At 44.8% G+C, this 22967-nt stretch overlaps 7 protein-coding genes across 7 annotated transcripts; 3 read left to right on the top strand and 4 right to left on the bottom strand.

Moving 5' to 3' along the window:
• Positions 1-1937: 1937 nt before the first annotated feature.
• On the top strand, positions 1938-3383 carry BDB00DRAFT_783919 (cystathionine beta-lyase; the record flags this gene model as incomplete). Its single annotated transcript, XM_053120424.1, has 4 exons — positions 1938-2148; positions 2222-2712; positions 2805-3139; positions 3215-3383. 4 exons carry the CDS (start codon positions 1938-1940, stop codon positions 3381-3383), a joined length of 1206 nt encoding a protein of 401 aa, XP_052984543.1.
• Positions 3384-3594: 211 nt separating this feature from the next.
• On the bottom strand, positions 3595-6823 carry BDB00DRAFT_755109 (galactosyltransferase-domain-containing protein; the record flags this gene model as incomplete). Its single annotated transcript, XM_053118811.1, has 3 exons — positions 3595-5533; positions 5610-6499; positions 6590-6823. 3 exons carry the CDS (start codon positions 6821-6823, stop codon positions 3595-3597), a joined length of 3063 nt encoding a protein of 1020 aa, XP_052984542.1.
• A 267-nt stretch (positions 6824-7090) lies between these two features.
• BDB00DRAFT_783917 (Rapamycin-insensitive companion of mTOR, middle domain-containing protein) lies at positions 7091-12572 on the bottom strand (the record flags this gene model as incomplete). Its single annotated transcript, XM_053120423.1, has 15 exons — positions 7091-7553; positions 7699-7850; positions 7943-8087; positions 8177-8467; positions 8543-8643; positions 8746-8824; positions 8893-10469; positions 10553-10582; positions 10664-10905; positions 11028-11215; positions 11295-11426; positions 11560-11761; positions 11857-12048; positions 12194-12374; positions 12486-12572. 15 exons carry the CDS (start codon positions 12570-12572, stop codon positions 7091-7093), a joined length of 4062 nt encoding a protein of 1353 aa, XP_052984541.1.
• Positions 12573-12956: 384 nt separating this feature from the next.
• Positions 12957-13833, bottom strand: BDB00DRAFT_755032 (uncharacterized protein; the record flags this gene model as incomplete). The annotated part of the gene is made up of 3 exons (XM_053118802.1): positions 12957-13138; positions 13241-13477; positions 13572-13833. The coding sequence occupies 3 exons, from the start codon at positions 13831-13833 to the stop codon at positions 12957-12959; spliced, it is 681 nt and encodes a 226-aa protein (XP_052984540.1).
• A 3660-nt stretch (positions 13834-17493) lies between these two features.
• BDB00DRAFT_755129 (uncharacterized protein) lies at positions 17494-19206 on the top strand (the record flags this gene model as incomplete). Its single annotated transcript, XM_053118813.1, has 3 exons — positions 17494-18115; positions 18262-18558; positions 18647-19206. 3 exons carry the CDS (start codon positions 17494-17496, stop codon positions 19204-19206), a joined length of 1479 nt encoding a protein of 492 aa, XP_052984539.1.
• Positions 19207-19666: 460 nt separating this feature from the next.
• BDB00DRAFT_799651 (uncharacterized protein) lies at positions 19667-21245 on the top strand. Its single transcript, XM_053121712.1, has one exon. It carries the CDS (start codon positions 19871-19873, stop codon positions 21059-21061), a length of 1191 nt encoding a protein of 396 aa, XP_052984538.1. The 5' UTR covers positions 19667-19870; the 3' UTR covers positions 21062-21245.
• Positions 21246-22399, bottom strand: BDB00DRAFT_799648 (uncharacterized protein). The gene is made up of 4 exons (XM_053121711.1): positions 22182-22399; positions 21898-22034; positions 21582-21759; positions 21246-21504 (listed from the first exon to the last, which is right to left on the bottom strand). Exons 1-4 carry the CDS (start codon positions 22297-22299, stop codon positions 21371-21373), a joined length of 567 nt encoding a protein of 188 aa, XP_052984537.1. The 5' UTR covers positions 22300-22399; the 3' UTR covers positions 21246-21370.
• Between the last annotated feature and the right edge of the window lie 568 nt (positions 22400-22967).

Here is a 22967-nt window from a genome sequence, read left to right as displayed (position 1 = left end):
TGTAGCAACGGTAACAGGGAAAGAAAGAACAGCAATACAGTAGCTGGACCGTTCACCCTTCACGTACCACACCACGGTGAAAGCAAGGCATTAAACTATTGTCCATTGTCAGAATCCATTCTCACTAGCAACGTTGTTGCTGCTTCCTTTTCAGATTGGTGGACAACCTTCGAGAAGCGAGCAACGCCAGAAAATATTCAACGTTCTGACAGCAAAACAAGAGTTTCTTTCTGTTCTGAAAAGCAAAAAAGGTAGTTCAGCGGGACTTTACGTTGCAGTCTTGATTTTCAGCGACTTGCGGGGATGCTTCTGACGCTAATGGCGCAACAGAAGGCAATAGATGAAAAGAAGAGAGGAGGTTAGTAGTCAATTAGTCGCACAGTCCTCGAGAAGTCAATATGCAGCAGGGCTTGTGTCACCCTGCAGCAATTATATTTCATCTTGCGGGGTGTGTATTCTCTCCGATACTGTGCTGTAGCCCGCTTATTATGGATAGACGAGCACAACACGCTTTGGATGTCAGCATAACCCAATGCATAGGCCGGCTACAAGGAGGTTTCGAGGGTATAAAAGAAGGTACCAATAGGGAAGCGCGGTTGGGAATGATGGGGAAGGAAGGGTACCGGGCTTAATAAAAGCAACAGGGTCGTACGTCGATGTGCGTGCCATGGGAAGAACTAACATGGGCGCCAATATGCTATTTTTGCAGCATGCTTCTATCGAAAAGTACAATCCAATCGTTGCTTAAGCCTACCGTCATCACTAGCTTAATGACAAAAAAATTGTAAGTTTGTGATCATGGACGCAAAGGGAGTATCTTCAACATAGTCGCTCTTTGCGACGCCGTTATTAAAGTACATCCACCTATTATCATCTATTCACACCAACCCTATTGGAATGGAGTTGTTCCGTGCTTACAGGAATACACTTCGACTTAAAATCTCTAAAAGATCAAAGACGTACAAGTGCTCATCATCTATATTCAATAACATGTATTACCTCACATTTTCCGTGTCAATCCTACAGCAAACCACCACTAAACAACTTTGCGCTCAATTTTTCCCGGTAAGCTTGCTTTAGAGAGCAAGCCTATGTTTAAGAAAGCATTATTTACCTATGGAATGAGCTGTTGGTGAACACCCCGTAAGAAGCTGCGATCATTAGCTCAAGTATATGAGCATTATACAGGAAAAGGTGGAAGAATTAGAGACATCAAGAACTACGAAGGGGACAGCCTGCTAACCATCTCACCTGCTCATAACTTTGAAGGATATGCTTTAAACGAAAGCCTGCCGAAAAGCTCTTCCAGCCTTCTGTTGCGAATGCTAACATTTTATGCGACTATCCATTATGCTTCAAGAACTGTACTGGCTTATGGCAAGGCAGCCTAATCCTTGCTGTGCTTTATTACCTGGTGAAGCATAACTGCAAGCATTGGAGAATGTACATACTGAATAAAAAATCGACTACCAAGCAAAGTTCTCATATATATCAGTGAGCATCTGGATCAGAGTTATTAGCAGTAGCAAGGTGGCCTTGAAATGTGAGAGACGGATATTGTCCTTAACATTTCGATTGCGTTCAAACTTGTCGCATATGAGATCGATGTGAAACGAAGTGAAAAAATTCAAGCATAGCATACAGTTAGTATATTGCCATAAGCTGCCATACAAAATTAGACAGCGCCTATATGAAAATAAAGTAAACCTGTATCTGTTCAAGATCGTCAGCATCAAATCAATGACGACTTCAAGCTTTTATGCGATTGGTTACAGAGCACGCCAGCCGTGCGGAGTTAGCGATGAAAGGGTGTGTGGAGATGACTCGATTTGCGACATGACATGCCGCCCAATAGATTATCTGCCATTATTTTTATATAATTACCAGTTAGTTTATTTCCTTTTTCTTTTTCTTTCAACCTTTTTTGACACAACACAATGACCGACGTACTGCCTTCACCTGCTGCCTCTATCAAAGAAAAGCGCTACCGTTTCGCCACTGAAGTGGTCACCGTCGACAACCCTGACGATCCTCACCACGCTGCCTCGGTGCCAATCTACCAGTCAGCGACATTCAAGCAGACCGGTGCTGGCGGCGGTGGGGACTATGACTATTCGCGAAGTGGCAACCCCACTCGTACTCACCTTGGTAAACCCCTTTGCAACATGGAGGAAAATAAGTAGATAGTGGAACAGAAGAACTCATAGTTGTATGACCTTAGAAAACCACTTGGCCAAAATCATGGGTGCTAAGAAAGCATATGCTGTGACCAGCGGTATGGGCGCACTCGATGTCATTGCTCGCTTAGTTCAGGCCGGTGACGAGATTGTTGCAGGCAACGACTTGTATGGCGGCACCAACCGCTTGCTGTCGTTCTTGGCCAAATCGCAAAACATCAAGACACACCATGTGGACACCACCAAGGCCGAGTCTGTCTTGCCGTTCTTGTCTGAAAAGACCAAGCTCGTATTGCTCGAAACTCCCACTAACCCTTTGATCAAGATCGCCGATATTCCTACTATCTCCCAGTACGTGCATGAAAAGTGCCCCGGCGCGCTTGTCGTCGTCGACAATACCATGATGTCTCCTTACTTGCAACGTCCCTTGGAATTGGGCGCAGACATCTCGTACCACTCGGCTACAAAGTACTTGGCCGGCCATCACGACCTCATGGCTGGTGTGATCGGAACCCGTGATGAAGCAGTTGCGGAGGTAAGAAGGAGGAGGAGGATAACTTTGGATTCGAGAATACGACAGCCATTTTGGATAACATTAACAACCGTTTAATTTATATTTGCTTATAGCGATTGTACTATGTCATTAATGCAACTGGCTGTGGTTTGGGTCCATTCGATTCATGGCTGTTACTGCGTGGTGTCAAGACATTGGCCGTGCGTATGGACAAGCAGCAAAGCAATGCTATCCGCATCAACGAGTTCCTTGAACAATACGGCTTCAAGGTGCATTTCCCTGGATCGCGCAAACATCCTCAATATGAACTGCACAAGAAGATGTCAACCGGTCCTGGTGCCGTTCTCAGTTTTGAAACCGGTGACATTGCTCTTTCCGAACGTATTGTCGAGGCTGCAAAGCTGTGGAGCATCAGTGTATCCTTCGGCTGTGTCAACTCTTTGATCAGGTAAGGGGATGGTTGTAGCAAATAAGGTTCATTTGGAGCCGTAAACTCAAAAACATCTGTTGCTTCGTTTTGTAGTATGCCATGCAGAATGTCTCACGCATCCATCCCTGCACACATTCGTGCTGAGCGCGAGTTTCCCGAAGACTTAATCCGTTTGTGTGTTGGTATTGAAGACATCGAGGATCTGCTAGATGATCTCAAGAGTGCCTTGGAACAAGCCGGCGCACTTCCCTCGACTCCTTAAAAAGACAAAACGCCAGAGGCCATACTACCTACTCTTCACTTCCTATTTCTCCAAACCATCACTCTAGCTCTCTTCTTTATAGAATTCATCATCATAAAAAGTGGCGCAATTCTTGTTTATGTATTATGTACTGTTTTTCTCTTCTTTTCTATATATTTTTGTTTATAGTTTGTTTTGTTTGTTTCTACCTCCCCTTTTCCCCGCATATATACTATATTTCCCCATCTTCCTCTGATTCTACTACAATGACATCCACTAAAACCTCATCACGTTCACCATCACTGTACTCGACCAAAACACTCATCCGGTCTCGTCCGCCATTTGCTGCTAATAATGGACTTGGCGAATAGACCAGGCTGTTGAGTATTACGTTGATATCTTTTTGACTTGCATCCTTCAGTTCGATTGTATCCTTGATGAAATCCGGCGATGCTGGTACACCGATTTTGAGTTTACCAAACGCCACCTCGAGTGTCACTTGTACCTTGTCTATAACCGACGGTCCACCACGTACATAGATTCGATCAAGGCCTTGGAATCGTCCTGCCGCAGGTTGTTGCAATGCGCGACGACGGGAGTCGGTGGATTCTTGGGGAATATGAGTGAATGGCGACATGTATCGGTAAATGTAGTTTCGAGGTCCAACAAGTCGCATAGGGACAGTCCATGCACCTGTTGAACTGATGACAGCATTGTTTGTTGCCGTATCACGGTGTGGAATGTCCAGATCAAAGCGGCGAAGTACCAGGTCAACCAAGCTACCCTTTTCAATAGGTAGATGGTTTGTCATTTTGCCAAACAAATGGATGTTCCAGCTGTTGACGACAATCTTGGTCTTGAGTTCTTGCTCAGCGAGCGGATTGGCAAGCAAATATCGATGGATTTCCAAGTAGCTGGCCGGATACAAAACTTCGCGTGGCAAGATGGTGAAGCCAGCCAGTTCTAGTGCAGCGCGATGCTCGCGAACGTAAGATGTGATAGCCTTGGGACCGTGGCAATTGAAACATTCAGGGTCGTACGAGTAAGAAGAGAATGCAGACTCGCACATTTCGCGGAAAAGAGCCCAACCACGCTTGAAGCGCATTAATCCTTGTGGCAGATACAGACCTTCGTCGTCCAATGTCCATTCGCGGTCGCTGATCAGGCTTGAATAATCGGAGCCGATAAACTCGAGATTGTGGTCTGGTGGAACGCGGATCCACAACGCATCCATATCCATGTAGGTGCCACCATAGTTGTACAATAAAAGACAGCGAATATAATCCGTCAAGTGCCAGTAAAAGAACTTGCCGTTTTCCCATTTATCCCAATCGCGCAACCAGTCCAATGTGCCTGGTCCAAAGTACCAGTGCCAGTTCAACAGATTTTCCTTGTTAAAGTGAACCACGTGGATCTCATAGCCGTGATGGGTGTAGTCTTGGAAAAAGTCCTTGGGCAGCGTGTTGGAAATCATGAAAATGACCGCACGGGGTTCATGTACCCACACCAATTCTAAAGCACGCCAGTGTCGATCCGTAAACGTTGATGGATCGCTCGTCCAACACACCCAGTACAGTAAATGCCAATCATCTGTCTCCGAGAATTTTGATGTACGTTGCGAAAGCAGACCGTCAATAATCCAATCATCGTTTTCACCTACCACCGAAGGTGCTAGTGTATCCTTGACATCAGGCCCAGACACCTTGAGATAGGGGGATGAATGACGGTCAGTGACACCTTTGAACTGATCGCATGATAAGCTCGAAGCCCGCCAATCGTCCTTTTTGTCGCGACATGGATAGCACAGACCACAAGTGCTGGTGTCCAGACTCGTGCATTGCTCACGTCCATTGATGATGTTGTCATACATGGTCTGCATTTCGCCCAGTTTTTTGTTTTTGAACCGTTTGGCAATTTGATTTTGCTCGCAAGCACTGCCATCCTGCACTCGGTAATCGTGGATAGGATTGATGTTGTAGCCGAATAACCAAATACCAAGATTTCTTTCTTCAGCTGATACAAATCGTTGCGGCGAGTCGATCCCCACAATAAGATTGACAACATCTTGAGAGAGTATGTACATTGTTCCTGAGGTGTATGAGGGTAAAATAGGCAAGGGATAATCCGCATTGATGGTCTTGTCCACACCCAAAGCATCTGGCGCCATGTTTCTGTTATAATCTCTGATGAACATCATATGCTCACTCCTAATAGTTTACACCATCCTTTTGTTTTCGATCCACATACCTGTATACCAATCCCTTCCAATATGCGGACTGTCGACCAAGCGCACGCAATTCGTTCTTTACCGTATCCCAACGAACAAACACATCATCATCCGACTTGACCAGGTAATCATACTTGAATTTCAGTGACCACCGGAATGCCTCAAACACCTTTCGGCTCTTGTCAGTGTGCAAATCTGATGCAGGCACTAACAACATATCACGATACGTTTCCGACTCGTTTTCAATCCGTGGGCCCATAAGCATCTGCGACCGTGCTGACGGTGGTTGTCCAATGACAAACCGGTACGCGACATTGTTATTATTATTATTGCTATCCATTGCCAACTTAAGATCCGTTTTGCGCAGCATTTGCCGTCGTTCAAATGCCTCGGGTGACCAAGATGATATGATCAAGATGAGCATGGTTGACGACGATATCGCTGCCGTTGTTGTTGTTGCAATAGACAAATCATTATGATTTAATCCAAAAGGTTGATGCATCATGAGTTGGCTTGTCGTGTATTGAAGTCCGTCCAGTTGCTGCAAGGCGACAAACGTGGTCAAAAATGTAACGACGGTTAATGGCAGCACCAACACTTTGACAGCTGTCGATTTAAGATTGATCCGTACAGGGCTCTGTAGCACATCCTCCGTTTTTTGATGATATTTTGGGCTAGTGCCAAAACAAAGTTTGAGCACGTTCGATATTAAAAGTATCAGGCAAATCGTCATCCAGATCCGAATGGGCCGATCCGATTCGATTTTCGAACACACGAACGCTGAAATCGACCAGTTGACGAACGTCAGTGTTAATAATCGTACAATGGCATTGCTGATTTCGTAATGATATAACCATCGTCTCATCATGCTCGTCGTCAAGATCCAACTCCAATAACCAGCTAGTACGCACTATAACATGTAATGCATCAGGTTGTTATTGTTATTTATTGAACTTTCACTCGACTGATTCTGTACAATCACGTGTGGTGATTTACTAACCCATATACTAGCAACCCAGTAATCACTCTCTGTGCTTTTTAATGTTATAGCGCCACCAGAATCTCGTATTGGCACGCCCCATGCTTGCTGTGTATTGTATAAGGTGCCCAGCACCGACGGTATAAAACATAATGTTCGTAATAAGATGATGGGGAGATGGTATCGTCGTGGTACGTTGAGGCTCGAGAGAGAAAGCCCACGTTGCCGAAATGACGGCAGGGCATTATTTTTCATAATAGAGATATTGTGGGAGGAGAGTGAGGAGCGAAAAGAAGAAGAGGAGGTGCGTTGTGTGATACAAGTAGCGAAGCACGCGCATATACACACAAAAGATCAGAAGCTGCTGTTTCACAAACACGCAAAAACTAAAAAACCTCGCATTTCTGTGTGCGAGTTTTCAAGTGCCACAATGTAGTTGTTATAGGATGTGATTGTATGGTATTAATGGTGTATGTATGTACATAATGCTTAGTGTGGCTATCCAAGCTATTCTTTAGCTGTCTACGTAATATTAAATCCTATTTGTTTACAAACTGGCTCCAGTGTTTCTTGAGGCACTTTTTGTGTTTCGTGTGGTAATGCCTTCTTTTCATCGGTCAACGACGAGGTTACCACTGAGCCCGATGATGCTTGTGGCTGTTGCTCTTGTCCGTTTCCAGAAACCGACGATGCTGCCGTTGCTTCCGGTTGTTGCTCTTCCTGCTGCTGCTGTTGTTGTCGTTGTTGCTGTTGATCTTGTGTGTCTTCCTTTTCATTCTCTTTGGCTGCTTCCTCATTATCAGCTAGAATTCGTTCCGCTGCCACCTCATCCAACTCTTGCAATAACTCGGGTGTAAACCGCATCTCAAAGATCTCTAGAATGTATTTCCGCACTGGAGTTCGGAAATGGTAGCTTCCCAAAAGCTGACACACACAATAGAACAGATCGACGCGTTTGAAATGATCCGGACATTTATATCTCAACCTATTACAAAACAGTAATAACAGTAGCAATAGCAATATAATAGTAAAAGTAGAGCAATATCAAGCGTTTCTTAATGATTAGTATTTTTTCCATTATATCCAGTCAAATAAGAATAGAATCCGTGCTCTCACATTTGTTAACTTACTTTGCCAAGTTTTTAGATGCTTCGTTGGCGAGAATATGGTTGCTCATGTCACCAATGTTTTTGAGGATATTCAACGTAATGGCATCCTTCTCCAGGATGCTTGGAAAGACAGGCGGATCGGACAGCGCCGGGGTATACTTCCAGTTACGGATCTATTTTTCAACCGTGAAACAAAACGATATTTTTCTTTGCATCTTAGACACGTTAACCATTTAAATCCTTTGCAGAATTTTTCAAAACTTACGCTAAGGAAAAGTTCTAGGTTCTGAGGAACACATAGGCCTTCAGGAACACCGTTTGACGACGTGACACCGTCCCAATTAAGTTCGCCAAGCAGTTCGACACCTTGCTGCGTTTTAGTCACCAAACCCAGTACATAGTAACACGTTCTATCGGGTAAAAGACGTAAGTTACTTGGAGCTCTCGCCCTGTTTTCTTCAACATGCAGCAGTGATGATAACATATAAATCAACTTTACCCTTTTAGTGACAGAACTTCACTGTTTTCTGCAATCTGGGTAATGTCCTTGACAATATCTTCTTCTTCGAGAAACGGTAACCCATTCTTGGTGGCTCCAATACTTCCAACGGCCCACAGGACGGCCTTGAGCTGTTGGAACACTTCTGGGTTTTGGTTTTCAAGTGAGTAGTTGCGAATATAGTTGGCAAAGTACTGGAAATGGCCTTTTTCTCGTAATAATCCGCATCCATCTTCGGTCTTTGTCAGCTCGCCATAAAAATGAGGCGGTGATAATCCATCACCAGGTTGCCTAGATACGGACCACATTTGGTATTAGCGTTTCCGAAATCTTGTTTGACAACAACGTAGTGTCAAGTGGACTTACAGAGTTTCAAAATTACTTTCACTGTCTATGCGTTCTTCAAAGGGATTCTGGTCCTTTCTTTCAGGGGTATTGGCCAAAGCTCTCGCCAGCGACAGCTCCAGCTGTGTAACATACTGTAGATTTCGATACTTTTTGTGGAAATAAACAAATAAGTTCTCTCACTCCCACTCTTATACACACATACAAATAAGCAGATAGCCTACCTCAAACCAGTCGTCCATTTCCTTTTGTACATAACCCAATGCATATAAATATCGAAACCCGGTAGACGTGGATAAGAATCTGTTTTATATAAAGGCCCCTTAGTTTATCAAAAATTCCCGTCCAGCTCTTACAAACCCGCTATTTACCTTAGTAACAAAGGATTTCCAATTTCACCAAGGTGTCCAAGACTCGGACGGTATTTGACCAGCAGCTCTAAATTGGCTTGGTTCTCGCACGCCTCGTCTAACAGGTTGACTGCCATCTGACATACATCCAAATGGGTGTCGTACAATTGGGTCAATAGCAAACGTATGATCCAGCCGTTATACTCGCTTTCTGACCGCTGCATGATAATGCTCAGATACTGTGTCGCAAACAGCCGGATTGGATTATACCCCGACGTCATGATCTTAGACAGCAGGACCCGTGGATGGCCATCAAGCGTGTAATCCATATTGGTGATAATAGCAATCTTGAGGTCGTCACGGTTCCGTAATTCGGAGAGCTGGTAGAACAAGCTAAAGATTTTAAATTTTTCCATGAGGCGTACACCTTCCTTGTGTTTACTCATCACACCGAGCAGCGTGAAATAGCCGCGGCTGAGGGTATTTTCCATCCGTTCTTTGGAAAAAATGGGTTCCGTTTCCGGATCGCCGTTCAACGGGTCCAGCTCGCTCAACGCCTCGGCGATTTGGCCCAACAACTTGTTTTCGCCCAAGTATCGGACGCCATCAGGATTGCCCAGCAGCGTCTGGATCAAGACACAGCCGGTCTTTAGGTGGCGGGCAATGTTGGCTTTCGACGCATTAGCGTCAGAAAACTTGTGCGCAAACGGTCGATAAAAGGCGAGCAAACGCTTGATGAACTTTTTCCCTCGCATGGCTTCTTCCATTCGACGTGGGTTCAAGAGCGGTCCTTGTAAGAGCTCAGAGATACTTTCCCAGCTCCATTTTGTATAGTCTTTTGTATGCAAGACTTGTGTATCCATCAACAGCTGTCGGAAATGGGTATCGTCGATTGCCATACCAATCTTGAGCTTGACTTCATGCACCATCTCCTGCGTCCGTGCCGTATTGTTGGCTGCTACTAGCCGTCCTTCACCCTTTAACGAGGCGTTGGAGGAGACTGTTTGCGACATGTATCGAGCCCGTGCGCGCGTCAGTCGATCAATATGTGCGAGGGCCGTCGTCGCATTATGCCGGACTTGTTCGTCTTCAAAATTCGATGCTAGTGCAAAAAGTTTTGGTAAAGACTGAACCTGGATACCCATCATAATGGGTAATAAACGTGTGGATAGCTGAAGAATCTCGCCGATCAGGAGCGTTGCTTTGCGTGATATATACACGTCGTCCGACTTGACCATATCTACTAACGCCATTAGAATGTCGGCGTCAATAAATATGATGAGTATGATACAGAGGTGATGATCCAGCATGTTGAGTCGTTCGGCATTGTTGGTTGCTGTGCTTCGCTCTTTGTTTGCCATATTCTTGATATCGGCAGTTTTGAAGTTCTTCATCAAAAGGTCGTTAATGTCGTTGCTACTGCTTCCGAGTCGTGATGTTCCACTGCGTCCTGCCAGTGGTGCTGCTGCTTGGTCAGCTCCCGCGTTATTGCTTCCTGGGCCAATATGAACTGTGTGCTGTCGTCCGGCCAAAAAGCTGTTGTAATCTTTGGGTAGCTTGACTCGGAAGACATTAAAAAACATGTCCAGCACGATTTTCTACATAGACCATGTTATTGTCCTCGATTGTCAATTCTCTATGAAATATATCCCCTCACATTTCTCTTCAGATTTTCGGTTACCTGTGTTTCTGGAACGGGGAAACGTAGAGTCTGCACAACAGAACGCGCTGCCCGCATGTTGTTTGCACACATCAGGAAAACGCCTGCCCAACTCTTTAGCATCAATGTTACCACACGCGCACTGTTTTTTAACCGTTCTTCAAAGTTGGTTCCTTTGCCCGTTTCCGTGAAAGGTGCAATGATCATCTCTAGCTCGACTCCAGGTCGTAAATACCGTCGCCGTCCAGGTGTATCCAATACATATACAAGAGCATGTACAAGTACTTCGGCCATATTGAGTTGTCCGTCCAATAGTGCTTGCATAAGGACTCGGACTCCGCCAGCACGTACAGTAAGCCCAATATCGAGAATGGCTATACATGCACGTTAGTATTATGGTGCTTTTTTTTTTTTGGGGGGGGTTTCTTGTTGATTGTGGCGTTGCCCTCTCATCAATTCTTGCGTAACTCTTGAAAAAAATGTTCTTCCGTTTTACCTAACTCTGCCAAGGTCTCCAAGGATATATTCCGTAGTCGACAATCTGTTTGTTCAGCTATAGCCACGATGGCGCGTACAATGCCTTGGTTGATATATCGGAGACCGTTGTACTCGATAAAAGATCGTACGAGTTTCAAGCTTTGTTCTCGCTCTGGCTCATGATTATTGGGATCACGTGAAAGTGCTCTAAGTGAAAAAGGATCAATCCATGATCCTCGTTATGTAGCAACATAGCACCTCTCTCGCTCTATGTGTGATTCTTTACCTGACAATGAATATATCGATCTGCATGTCCATCATGATTTTGACGTCTGCAGGTCCCTCCACAAGATGACGCAAATTGCGTAGACTCATGACCCGCACTTCTCGATTTGGTCCGGCAATACATTGACGCAGACTATAGTATCAGTAGCAAAATCCCGGTATGTTATGTTGGTGATTAGGTCCTTTACTAATTTGTAAATGGCCCCTCCTCTCCCCACTTCTTCTTTACTTTCCACCTAGTCCCTCTACCAATTCTGTTAATTTACCAAGCTACCATGTTCCGTTTCGGATAATGCGCTTCAATATCCGTTGTGTTTTTCAATATCCGGAGCAAAGTGTCGAGTTTGGATAACTTAGATTCTTTGACCGCTAATGCATCTGCAGATGTGCCTGGTTTTGCCGCCTTCCACTCGTCAATGCGTAACTGCGTGATAATATGGTGTAATCGTTTACCAATTGGCCAGGCATCTATCCCATTAATTGGTAAGAACTCGATAAGTTGGTGATAATCTCTCTTCAGAAAATTTAACATTCAGTGAATTGGAAACAAATTGCGCCTTTACCATCATCGGGAAACGATATATTTTCCTGCGACGCCTTTTGCTTGCCTTTGATATTAGGCGAGCTATTCGATCGAGGTTTGCCTCTAGTTCGCGAGGACGAAGATGTGGATGATGTGATTGCCGATGAGAATAGTGCGTTTCCAGAATAGCTATGTTCCTTGAGTTTTTGGGCTACTTCTGCGGTGCTTGCGCCTTTTTCCAATTGAAAAAGTTGTATAGTGTAAATAAGTAAACCCTTTCACATACGTACATGCTCTCTCTATCTCTCTGCCTCTATCTCTTCCCCATTCCTTTTTTCGTTTGTGCATATATCAATTGTCGTGTTGATATAATTTACCGGCATTGGTACGAATGTATTCGATACGCTGGACAATCTCATCCATGGAGACATTACAACTTTCTAGTTGGGCTTCAAGATCCTTTTTCCGCTTCTTATCCTTGAGATAGACCTCAAGCATATTCTCCACGCCGAGCTTCATTTTCGTTTCTTTGTCAAGTCGTGCCAGCAGGTCGTCCAACTAATACAAGTTTTGTTTTCAAGTCGTTATTATCCTTTTTATTCTCATTAGGTAGGATTATGCTTTCTCTCTTCTTTTTTTCCGCGTTTTTTTATCATTTAATATAATAACCTCGCGCAATAGCTGTGAAGTACGCTTGCCCATGGCGGATGGTAGTGGTGGCGGTGGAGGCGGAGGCGATGGAGCCAAGGCGGACATGCTGGCGTTTTCCATCGTTGTATGAACGATATAGGGAGAAAAGGTACGAAATAAAACCAAGCATATGTGAACTTCCAGAAAAGTACGAGCGCGGAGTTGTTCCCCAGCTTATACGGTCGCTAATTCTTGATGGCGTGTGATATACATGGAGAGGTTTCAAAATATTCCACGAGAGGCGTATTATTTTTATAAAAACAGTTGCTATAAAGATACTCTCGTAGCTAGTAGTTGTAGTAGTAAAAAGGAAACTTATTCAGTACAGCGAGAAGTGGTAGTAGGTAAGGTAGAGGAACAGAGCATGTAGTGTTGAATACGCTATGATGGAAAATACAAAGGTTGTCGTAGAGTGAGGTGGTTGTTGTGTATGCATAAAGAAACGAGCTTCTACATAATAGCACAATCGCCTCTGTCCACCCGGTCCGTAATACGATCGAGCCAAGAAAGGTCGCCAGTGCCTTGGCCAAATTCGACATACAGACAACCAGGATTCGGTCGATCCGGCGTACATCGCACATTATGCTTTTGGATCATACCTGCGATGGCTGGCTTGAGCTTTGCGATTTGTCCTATAAAGTAGAGAAAGTTAGTTATGGTCGGCGAGTTAGTAGATGATTATATCTTGTTGATGTGCGTGCAAGTAGCCAATATCTCTAGTGCTTTTTTCTTACCTGGACTATGCAGGCCCTTGCCAACAATAATCGTCAAATGATCCTGACCGTTGCGTTGACACCGTCGCAATGCTTCGTCCACTTTTTCCGTGGCTTCCTTGACAAACAGGCCATGCAAATCGATTTCGTCGTCAGGTCGATGGGCGTTCTTTTCTTCAAAGACTAGGTCTGCTGCTTGCTGGTTGTATCGTTTCATTAAATCGTCATGGTAATGGCCCTGATTCGACAGCTGTTTTGCTTTTCAAATAGGTTTTCTTAGCAATGATAAACATGCAGGCATGCTCTTTTGTGAAACAACACCTTCTTCTCCTCTGCAAGCAAGTATATGTACCTTGCGCTCCATCGCCGTTACGATAGGCTTCTTGACTTTGCTCATAGCAGTTGTTTCGTTTGGCCGCTTCTTGATGCGCAAGCTCTCGAAGCCGTGAGTAATCGGCACTGTCTTCTTCGTGTTCATAGTGGGGGGCACTCGTGTTGCCATCATACTGTTGTTGATTGTTAGCTTCGAACTCGTGTTGGAATTTCTTGACTGCTTTGTAGAGATGGATGCCCTTATCCACCGCGTGCTCGACCGATGACTGTGAATTTCCCATAACTCGTGCGCGTATGTAAAGAGAAAGCAGAAGAAGAAAGACAGAGAGAGAGAGAGGAAGAAAAAGTTATAAAAAAAAGGAGAAAAGGGCAGGTACACATATGTACGTATTAGATGCCCGACACGGATGTATTGTCATTGCGGAGAATCGGCAATAATTGAGCTCTGCCTACTTCAGCAGCAAAATCTGAAACATGACAATCTGATTTACACTTATTACTGCTTTCCAACAACAACAACAATGATAAATGCATTTTTATTGGTTTTTGCTTTCAATGACCTAAGTCTCAATAATTCTAGATTTGCGACCGAGTATCATAACAATGGTACTTCAAGCGTCATCATAGGGTCTATGTCTGATTTATTAGCAATTAGGCCCCGGACAATGAGTGGTCGCATTATGTACGTCCTGTTTCTCCATCAAGAAACCAATCATACAAGAATTGAAAGATATATTAGACTGAACGAACCTTACTGATGGAACACTTTCTTACAATGCTTTGCCATAGTGGCCTTGATGAGAAGGAGGGTATGTGGACAATCGAACAACACCAGCATAGCGATGTAGCGTTCGAGATTATCAGTGATCGTCAAAACACTTTTAGAACGTGCAGTTGCTTTATCGGGGGTAATGGGATGTACTGTAACTTTCGAACAATTTCCTGTTCTTATGGGTTTCTATCCTCGAGCGGCATAAGTAAAATGCGGAGACGACGACCAAAGGATAATTTTTTGGCATGCATAGTGGGTATTACAACAGTTTTTCTGATCCGGTATAGACATCGGCATTCTAGAGTAAATTGACCATGACTAGTGCTTGGCTGACATTTCAACAATGCTTTGCATGTTTGCACCAGAGTCACGGGCTATTTTGCATAATGACAACGGCCACTTGATTTGTGTTGTGTACTTCTCTAACCAGAATGACTATTATGAATCGTTCTGTATAACGCAGGTTGATTGTTGGGGTCGTCTTGAATAACGGGGATTTCACTTTCTCTTACTACGGCGATGTTGCTTTGTTATTTCTTGTGGTGTATCTAGGATGAACAACGCCCTGATCACTAGTCTTTCTTATATATTGTACAACTGTAGCATTATAATGTACCCTGCCCCGTCAAGTAAAAACGTGATTGCCAATCATTGCTGTTGTTATGTTACTTAATGTTAGGTAATTACCATTGTCAAACGAAGCCCTCTTTCTTCGTGTAGTCGACGACATTGTTTATCATTATACACTACAGTGCCCGCTCGATAATTCAATACTTGATAACTAGATTTTTTCGATAATTCGATCACTTACGGCTGTGACGAAAGTGATCGAATTATCGAGCGGGCACTGTACGCTTCTCGTTTTATCAGACTATGGGCTACTCAGTTATCTCATTGTCTAAGCGACTATCATACATATGCATGGATATGGTCCGTTTCCTTATGACGTAATATCTAGAATAGGGTTCATTGTCAAGCATGTACTTGTAGTAGCGTTTGATTGGAAATTAATGGCTTGTTTTCTTGTGGGATTTAGTTACAGTTTTGGTCAACGAGACAGCTTCACATTAAGTTATTATTACCTCTATGTATATGTGGCGGTGTTTCTTTCGTAGCAGCAGCAAGCTACTAGGCGCATAAACACTACTTTAAAAGAGGACGACGGCGGGCGGTAATGTTTGATGACAAGAAGATGGTGGCAAAGGAATCTGTCCTTGACATCCCACCCCTGTGCCGGTCATATCCATACATAGACGTTTGGTTAGCAGTAAGCTAAATAGCTATGATACATACAATCAAAAGTGTTGTTGCTATGGTATATACATCTGGTAGATTGAACACGATGACATGATTGTCATAAAAAGCTCAAAGTTAGTATCCATCTGTCCTGTAAATATGTAAAGAAATAACTGTGCACTATTAAAGAATAGAGAAAAATCTGTTAACGTAACGTTGCTTGACCATGGAGAGAAAAGAAAGACGTACAGTTACAGTATTGAGCTGTCTTATAAAAGACGAAGATCTGCATAAACCAAGATTCGACATGCCTGTGCAACCTAAAATTGCTTAAAACGCTCTTTTTCTCCGCAGGTGATGGTGTATCCATGCGCCATCATGTACGTAACTACACGTTGAAATACGCAGTGTATTTAATAGGTAGCGAAACTGCCATCATCACACGGGTGCGTGCGAGACTTATTAGACGGCATGAAATCAAGGAGCAACACGAACCAATCAACCCAAAAAGTTCGGGATTTTAGACTCACAACAGCAACCACAAAAGCGTGACATGTTGGGAGGCGTAACCCATACTTTCTTTCTATTGCGCTTTCTTTTTGGAAAAACAACCCTTTCAATCCTCTCTTTTTTTACAAAATCCCAAAACCCCCCCTTCCCCAACCCACCGCCAAGTCACCAGTGAAAATATACAATGCCCACGACGCCATCGAGTAGTCCTGGTGGTGAACCTTCGTCGTCTCACCTCGAAATACCCACAAAAGATAATAACAATGAAGAATCAGCACCATTGCTAGGACAGAGTCGACGGAAAGAGAAAAGCCCAGCTCGATCGCAAGACGATAACAATAATGGTTACGGAGGCACAGCAAGGTCTGGCATATTTGCCGGTGGAAATGACCATCGCCAAAACGTCCATGACGGTGCCGTCGAGGATGACGATAACGATCTCGCAGAAGCAACACCCCAATGCCGGAAAAGTCTATGCATCACGTTTATCGTTCTCATGAGCCTGTCAGGCGTTGCTGCTATACTGCTTCTTCTCTTGACACCCGAGTTTGCACAACGGTCTTTCCAAGACGGGGTCCAGTTTCAATTCAAGCAAGCCTCGATTGTCAACGGATCACAACACGATTTAGCCATGCATGTCGCTGGCGAGATCAGCCTAAAAGACGACGCATACAGTTTGACTCGAAAAGCAAGTTGGATCTTTGGGAACGATATCGGGATTCGAGATTCCAGACTTGAGCTTTATCAGGCCGAGAGTCCTATTGCCATGGGCATGATTGATTTGCCGCCTTTGACGTTGCAACCAGACTCGCCGGTGACTCCGTTTGATTTTGTTACTCATTTCACTGTGACTGATGATAACGAGTTGATCCACTTTGCGCAGAGTGCCGTGTCGGAAAAACAGGTCTCTTGGCGTTTACGGGGTCCGCTTGCTCTCAAGCTAGGTTGGTTTAGTGCTGATGTGGATTTGGAGAAGCAAGTATTTTTGGAAGGTAAGCATATACGATAACAATGTATATAAGCCCGTGATTAGAAATATTAGCAGCGATAACATTGGTAGTGTCAGATGAGTTGGTGATGATTGATCCAACTCTTATTTATTAAAGGAATGGATGGATTAAAGCAAGCTGGCATCCAGTCCGTCTCATTCCCTGGCTCTCACCCCTTGGGGGGTATCGCCTTGCAAGGAGAAGTTGGCATCTACAACCCTTCAAAAATGCTCAGCCTCCGCCTAGGCGACATAGACTTTGGCATATTTCTACCAAACAACAATGATGATAGTGAAGGAGATGAGAAAGAAGACAAAATGATTGCAGTCGTACGAGCCAACGATGCCAACTTGTTTGGCAACCAGCTCAACGTATTCAGCATCAATGGTCGCTCATTACCCTTGGACGACAGCGACCCGGAACGTCAACAACTTATGGAAAAGTTCCTTTCCGCATACCTGCACGGCAATACATCGACAGTTTATGTGCGAGGCAGTCCATTTGGTCCGGACGACAATGTGGCGACAGGCACACCCGAATGGTTACGCAAAGCATTACAGTCATTAACGTTACGAGTACCGTTTCCTGGCACCAAGCAATCGGACATGATCCAGTCACTCGAGCTGACGCATATTAAAATCGACTTTTCGCCAGCGGGCAATCCAGTGATATCCGGTGACATTGACGCTGTGTTAAAGAAGCCTGACGAAATGCAGTTTTCGATCAACGTGACCGAAATTGATCCAAAGGTGTTTTTGTATCTTGAGGCTAATTCGAGTCAGCCTTTTGGCCGCCTGACATCCAACAAGCCGTGTCCTGCAGTGACGACCGAGAAGGATGGGAGTAGTCTTGTCAATGTCAGCTCGAAATTGCATAGAGCACCGTTTCAGGTCTTGCCAGGAAAAGACAAGGAGTTCCAAAAGTTCCTCAACAGCATCTTCAATGGTCGCAGGGCTACCGTATATATCAAGGGAACGGCGGATGCAATGGTCGACAGTGCGTTTGGCCACCTCACTGTCCATGATCTAGAGTTCAAAGGCGAAATCGATACAAAAGGTACAATCATTGTATAAATTGCCTTTTTGTTCTTGTCTATCTGCGCCATTTTCCCCTGTTCCCTCGGTCTTCAGTTTTGTATATCCGCTATAAAATATCTTGTTCTTTCTGCAGTAATAATAAATATTATTCATGTTTGTTTTCAGGTATGGAAGGAATGCAGAATCCACCGCCGCAAGTGACCTCGATCTCGTTGACAAGAGGGTATCCAAACGCGCTGCATATTACAAATGATTTGCTGATTGATAATCCCTCGGATGTCCACGTTAACCTCGGTCAGGTAAAGTTTTTGCTGGTGTACAAGGACGAAGCCATTGGCGAAGTTACCGTACCTGAACTCAAATTGAGTCCCGAAACGAGCAACAGAATGGTAATCGAAGGGCGGCTTATAAAGAATGCTGAGAGCACCCGTATGGTTGATTTCATTGGCAATTACATATCTGGTAAGTTTTCTTTGGGGTGAAGAAAAATGGCGCTCTTATATAGGATTCAAGTCATATGAAATTAACAGTATGTGGAAAAATTGTGAAGGGGAAAACGATACGCAGTTGACAATATCGGGTCGGCATCCGGATGCAACGCAATCACCGCTGTTGAGATCCGTTATTGAGAGTCTCGAATTTGTGGTCACTGCACCGCCTTTCGACGAAGAGCCGTTACTTGCAGCCATGCAGATGAATATTCTGTCCTCGACCACCATTCTCTGGCTGCGAAACCCGTTTGCAGACATCGGGATCACCATGATGAAACTAAACGCGACCGCATCGTACAAGGCTCAAGAGATCGGCAGCGCACAAGCGGATTTCAATGACCAGGGCCAAGGATGGGTGGGCCCGTTGATCTTGCCGCCTATCATGTGTAGTAGAGGACCGATGGACGCCGGCAACAACTGCAGTGGTGTTGTGGTGGAGACGCCAAAGATACCAGTAGTGACGAGAAAACTGGGATTTGAGGCGATAAAAAAGGCGCTCGGTGGCGAGATCGAAGTGTCAGTGCGTAGCGTTGTCAGCATCAAGATTGATGAACTGCTGCTGGACAATCTGCTGTATGAACGGGACAATCTGACCGCCAAGATCAGCAAAGGATTTTGAATTTTTTGGATTATTTGCCACAAAAGGCATAGTCTGAATACGCTCTCAAACACACGCACACGCACCCGCGCGGATTACATATACAATTTATTCTGGGACCCAATCCGGCGGGCCAGTTTGTTCGAATAGTATATATAGCGTTAGCTGGCTATATATATTGTAGTAGTTATCAGCCGTGAACTGTACATATCACCTATCGTAATAATAGCCCATAAATAAGGTATACCCCGCACTCTGTAATAACAAGTAGTAGCGTAAACAAGACGGCCACTGTCTTTAATTTCTTCTGTCAATCGTTATTTCTGGTTTAGAAACACAAGAAAAGTGCTAGCACATGAACGGTACCACAACAGCCACAACCATCTTGTGATAGCGAAAAAAAAAACAAAGCACATGTCGGGAGATAGGCTGGCTTGTCCCACCTCGAAAAAGCAGCCGGCAATCCAAATCAAAAAGCTCGAAATTAAATTTTACAACGTAGCGTTAATGAAGCTCGTTTGTTAAACCTCCTCTCCTCCACTCCTCTCGTCTCTCCTTCATTTTTCTCCTTTTCTCGCTCTCACCCACTCTCTTTTCTTTTTTCCCTTTTCTCTCTCTCACTCTCGTTTCCAACACTGCTTCAACCCTTTCCATTCCTTCCTTCCATCTTCCGACACAGCGCAACATGCGATATAGAAGCGTGCAGATCATTTGGATAGCGACCTTTGTAGTCGCCTTGCTGGCTGTGCAGACACAAGCTGGTCTGTTTGACAACTGGTTCGGCGGTGGAGATGACGAGACTTCCTCGTCAGCCGTAGCCTCTGCAACAGACAATACTCCCAACGAAAGCTCAGCCGCTCAACCGAGTGCAAGCGCAACAGACGCAGCACCTAAACCATCTGACAGTGCTACTGCCTCGCCTTCAGCGTCCTCGGACAGCAAACCTCAGCCATCGTCTTCGCAAGAACCAGACAAGACCACATCTAAACCCTCACCCACTCCTTCTAAATCCGACGATAAAAACGACAATGACGCTTCACCAACACCCGACGCATCCGACTCGGTCTCTGTCTCTGCAAGCTCTGACGGACCTCAGGCGACCAGCAGTAGCGACGCGAACAAGGACGATGACAATAGCAGTAACAACACTGGCATCATTATTGGCTCAATTATTGGAGGTATCGTCGCCGTGGCTGGTGCCATCGTCATTGCCGTGTTCGCGCGAAAACGACGGGCAAACAAGCGTAAGCGATTATATGGCGGTGAGGACGAGTTCCAGACACCTACCAACGATTACCATGATCCCGGCCGGCCCTCGCCTGCCATGGCTGCCGCTGCCATGGCTGCTGCTGATGGTATCCATAACAACAACAACAACAACTGGGGCCATGGCAACCCGCAATTAGACCCTCACCAACAGCAGTACTACAACGGCGGCTACTCGCCACAGCCGCCGGCTGCAACACTTCCTCCAGACAACTACTACTCCTCTCCACCCATGTCCGCCGCCGCTGCCGTTAGTCCAATGATGAGTTATCCCGACGCCGCCATTTCAGGTGCCTATTACTCACCACAGCCACAATCTCAGCAACAGTACTACGATCCCTCTGCGTACGGTCACTATGATCCTTACGCTGCTGGAGCTGCCGCTGCCGCTGTCGGTGGGGCCGCTGGAGCCGTCAGTGCTGCTCCATCGAGTGCTGTCTATTCGCCACCCAACGCATACGATGACAGTGACGCTGTACCAGCCACACCATCTTCGGCAGGAGCATCAGCAGCTGCAGCACAACAACAAGGTCATAAATACCAGGTACCAACACAGCAACAGCCGCCAATGCAACAAATAGACCTTCAACAGCAATGGGGCCAACGATAAAAACGATATCACCCACGTCCTCGCACTCTGTCATCCGCTCCAACTCTAACCCCAACTACTCTACTCTTAGCCTTTATATTATTTACTCATTTTCCTTTATTTTGTATGAACCCTATAATTACCACCTTAGTTTTTCTTGTGAAATTTTTTTTCTTTTTAAGTAGTTTTTTGTTTCTTTTCTGGACATATAAAAAAAGCCGCGAGTTTATTTAATTATTTTTATCTGTTTCAGTCAATTGATCGGGTAAACAAAAACCAGTATACAGTTGCGCGTTACAGAGGTTACGTTACAACACGTCCTGCGTGCCTTTATTTAGCCTTCTTTGCACGGAACTCGGCAATATCTTTGTCCACCTCTGCTTGGACTTCGCGCTGCAATTGAGGACGATAGCCGAACTTGAACAGCATTTCGAAAAAGACAAAATAAGGTGCAGACACAAGCGCTGTACGGTGAAAAGAGAACACGTGAGTTATCAAAAAACACGCACATGCCTCCTATTCAGTCTAAAGTAACATTTACCCTGAACAAGGTTATCCATCAGTTTGGGACTACGCTTCTCGTGGACACCGTGACCAATGAATTGAAAGATCCACGAAGCGACATGGCCCGTCAGCGCAATCGAAATAGCGTTTGCGTTGGTCTTTTCAAAGTTGGTGGCAGTGTAGCACATGCCATAAAGGAGAGGGGCGGCCAACGTCTACATTGCAGCAGAATTAGTGTTGGTGGAACGGAAATTTATTTTCTGTTTGTCAGCATGATATCCAAAAACCAAAGAGGGGTGCATCCAATCCAATCACGTCAGCTGCATTGTAACCCGTTTATACACTCTACTTACGGAGGCCACAGGATCCAAAATTGTATAGTACGCATGGTATCCCACCACAGTAAAGAAGCTGAGGTTGGGGCCAAATGCTTTAAGCCATCGAGGGCCACCACTCATCAAAGGTCCCGTCTTGGCTCCAAATACCAATGCTTCATATTGTCATATCGAGCATATCGCAAGGATTAGGAAATGATGTTAGTTGCAAGCATATATCTTGCTACTGCTGCTACTCTCGTCGTCTCTTCTTCCCCGGCGGAAACCAGCCCAAGAGTTTGTAATGTCGAGCAATTGTTTACCTGTCCAAAAGATAATGGGGACAAAGACCATGTGAATGGCCACATTGACCTTGTTGTTGTGATGTGCACCATACACAATAAGTTGTTTCTTTAGACTGAATACGTCTGACAAAGGCATGACTTTGGCTGAGAAGCGGTTTCTTTTATACACGGGAGACAGTCGAGATAACAATAAAAGGAGAGTAAGAAAAAATAAAAGAACAATTGCCCTCGGTGACACATGGGACGAGTAAGAGTGGGGTAGTCATATGCTTTTGTGTGAAAATCATCATCCGACGACCGCACTTACTTTCGGTAATTATCTGGATCGCACGGCCTAATTGAAAGTCCACTGTAAAAATAGCTGCATGGAACACTTCGGCGTTTGTAACGACGTGAACGTTTCCCACTTCTTTCTCTGCTCTTCATTTTTGACACGGAAGTAGTCGTCTCCATTTTCTTTGTTCCTTGACTCTTTCCATTCTAAATTGCAAACTCAATTCGTAGTGGCACAACCTCGAGGTTAGAAAAATCCCACAAAACATAAAACTGGCAGACCAAAAATAAAGAAAGAAAGCGCGGATCCTCGTCAGCCTCTACTGTCTTTCGGCAGACAGAAAGAACAGCATAACAATACTTCATCCAGCAGCACTGCGTCAGTCCGCATGTAATGGCGCAGACTATATAACAGAAAACTCTTTATCCCTACCCGTTCCTGATGCAGATAGCTCTGAGGATCAAGAGGCTTCATTGGAGAATACCAATATGAATACAAGCCATCAACTTCATCCAGTTATATCTTTTCAG

The sequence above is a fragment of the Zychaea mexicana genome, assembly GCF_025766255.1.
Source record: "Zychaea mexicana strain RSA 1403 chromosome Unknown BDB00scaffold_5, whole genome shotgun sequence".
Classification (NCBI taxonomy): Eukaryota; Fungi; Mucoromycota; class Mucoromycetes; order Mucorales; family Lichtheimiaceae; genus Zychaea; species Zychaea mexicana.
This window is presented reverse-complemented; position numbering and strand designations above follow the sequence as displayed.

Coding starts and splice junctions, on each gene's coding strand:
- BDB00DRAFT_799651 (XM_053121712.1), top strand. CDS start 19,871: ATGCGATATAGAAGCGTGCAGATCATTTGGATAGCGACCTTTGTAGTC.
- BDB00DRAFT_799648 (XM_053121711.1), bottom strand. CDS start 22,299: ATGCCTTTGTCAGACGTATTCAGTCTAAAGAAACAACTTATTGTGTAT. Junction 21,760..21,897: donor TTTTGGATCCTGTGGCCTCC/GTAAGTAGAGTG, acceptor GCTGCAATGTAG/ACGTTGGCCGCCCCTCTCCT. Junction 21,505..21,581: donor GATGGATAACCTTGTTCAGG/GTAAATGTTACT, acceptor TTCACCGTACAG/CGCTTGTGTCTGCACCTTAT.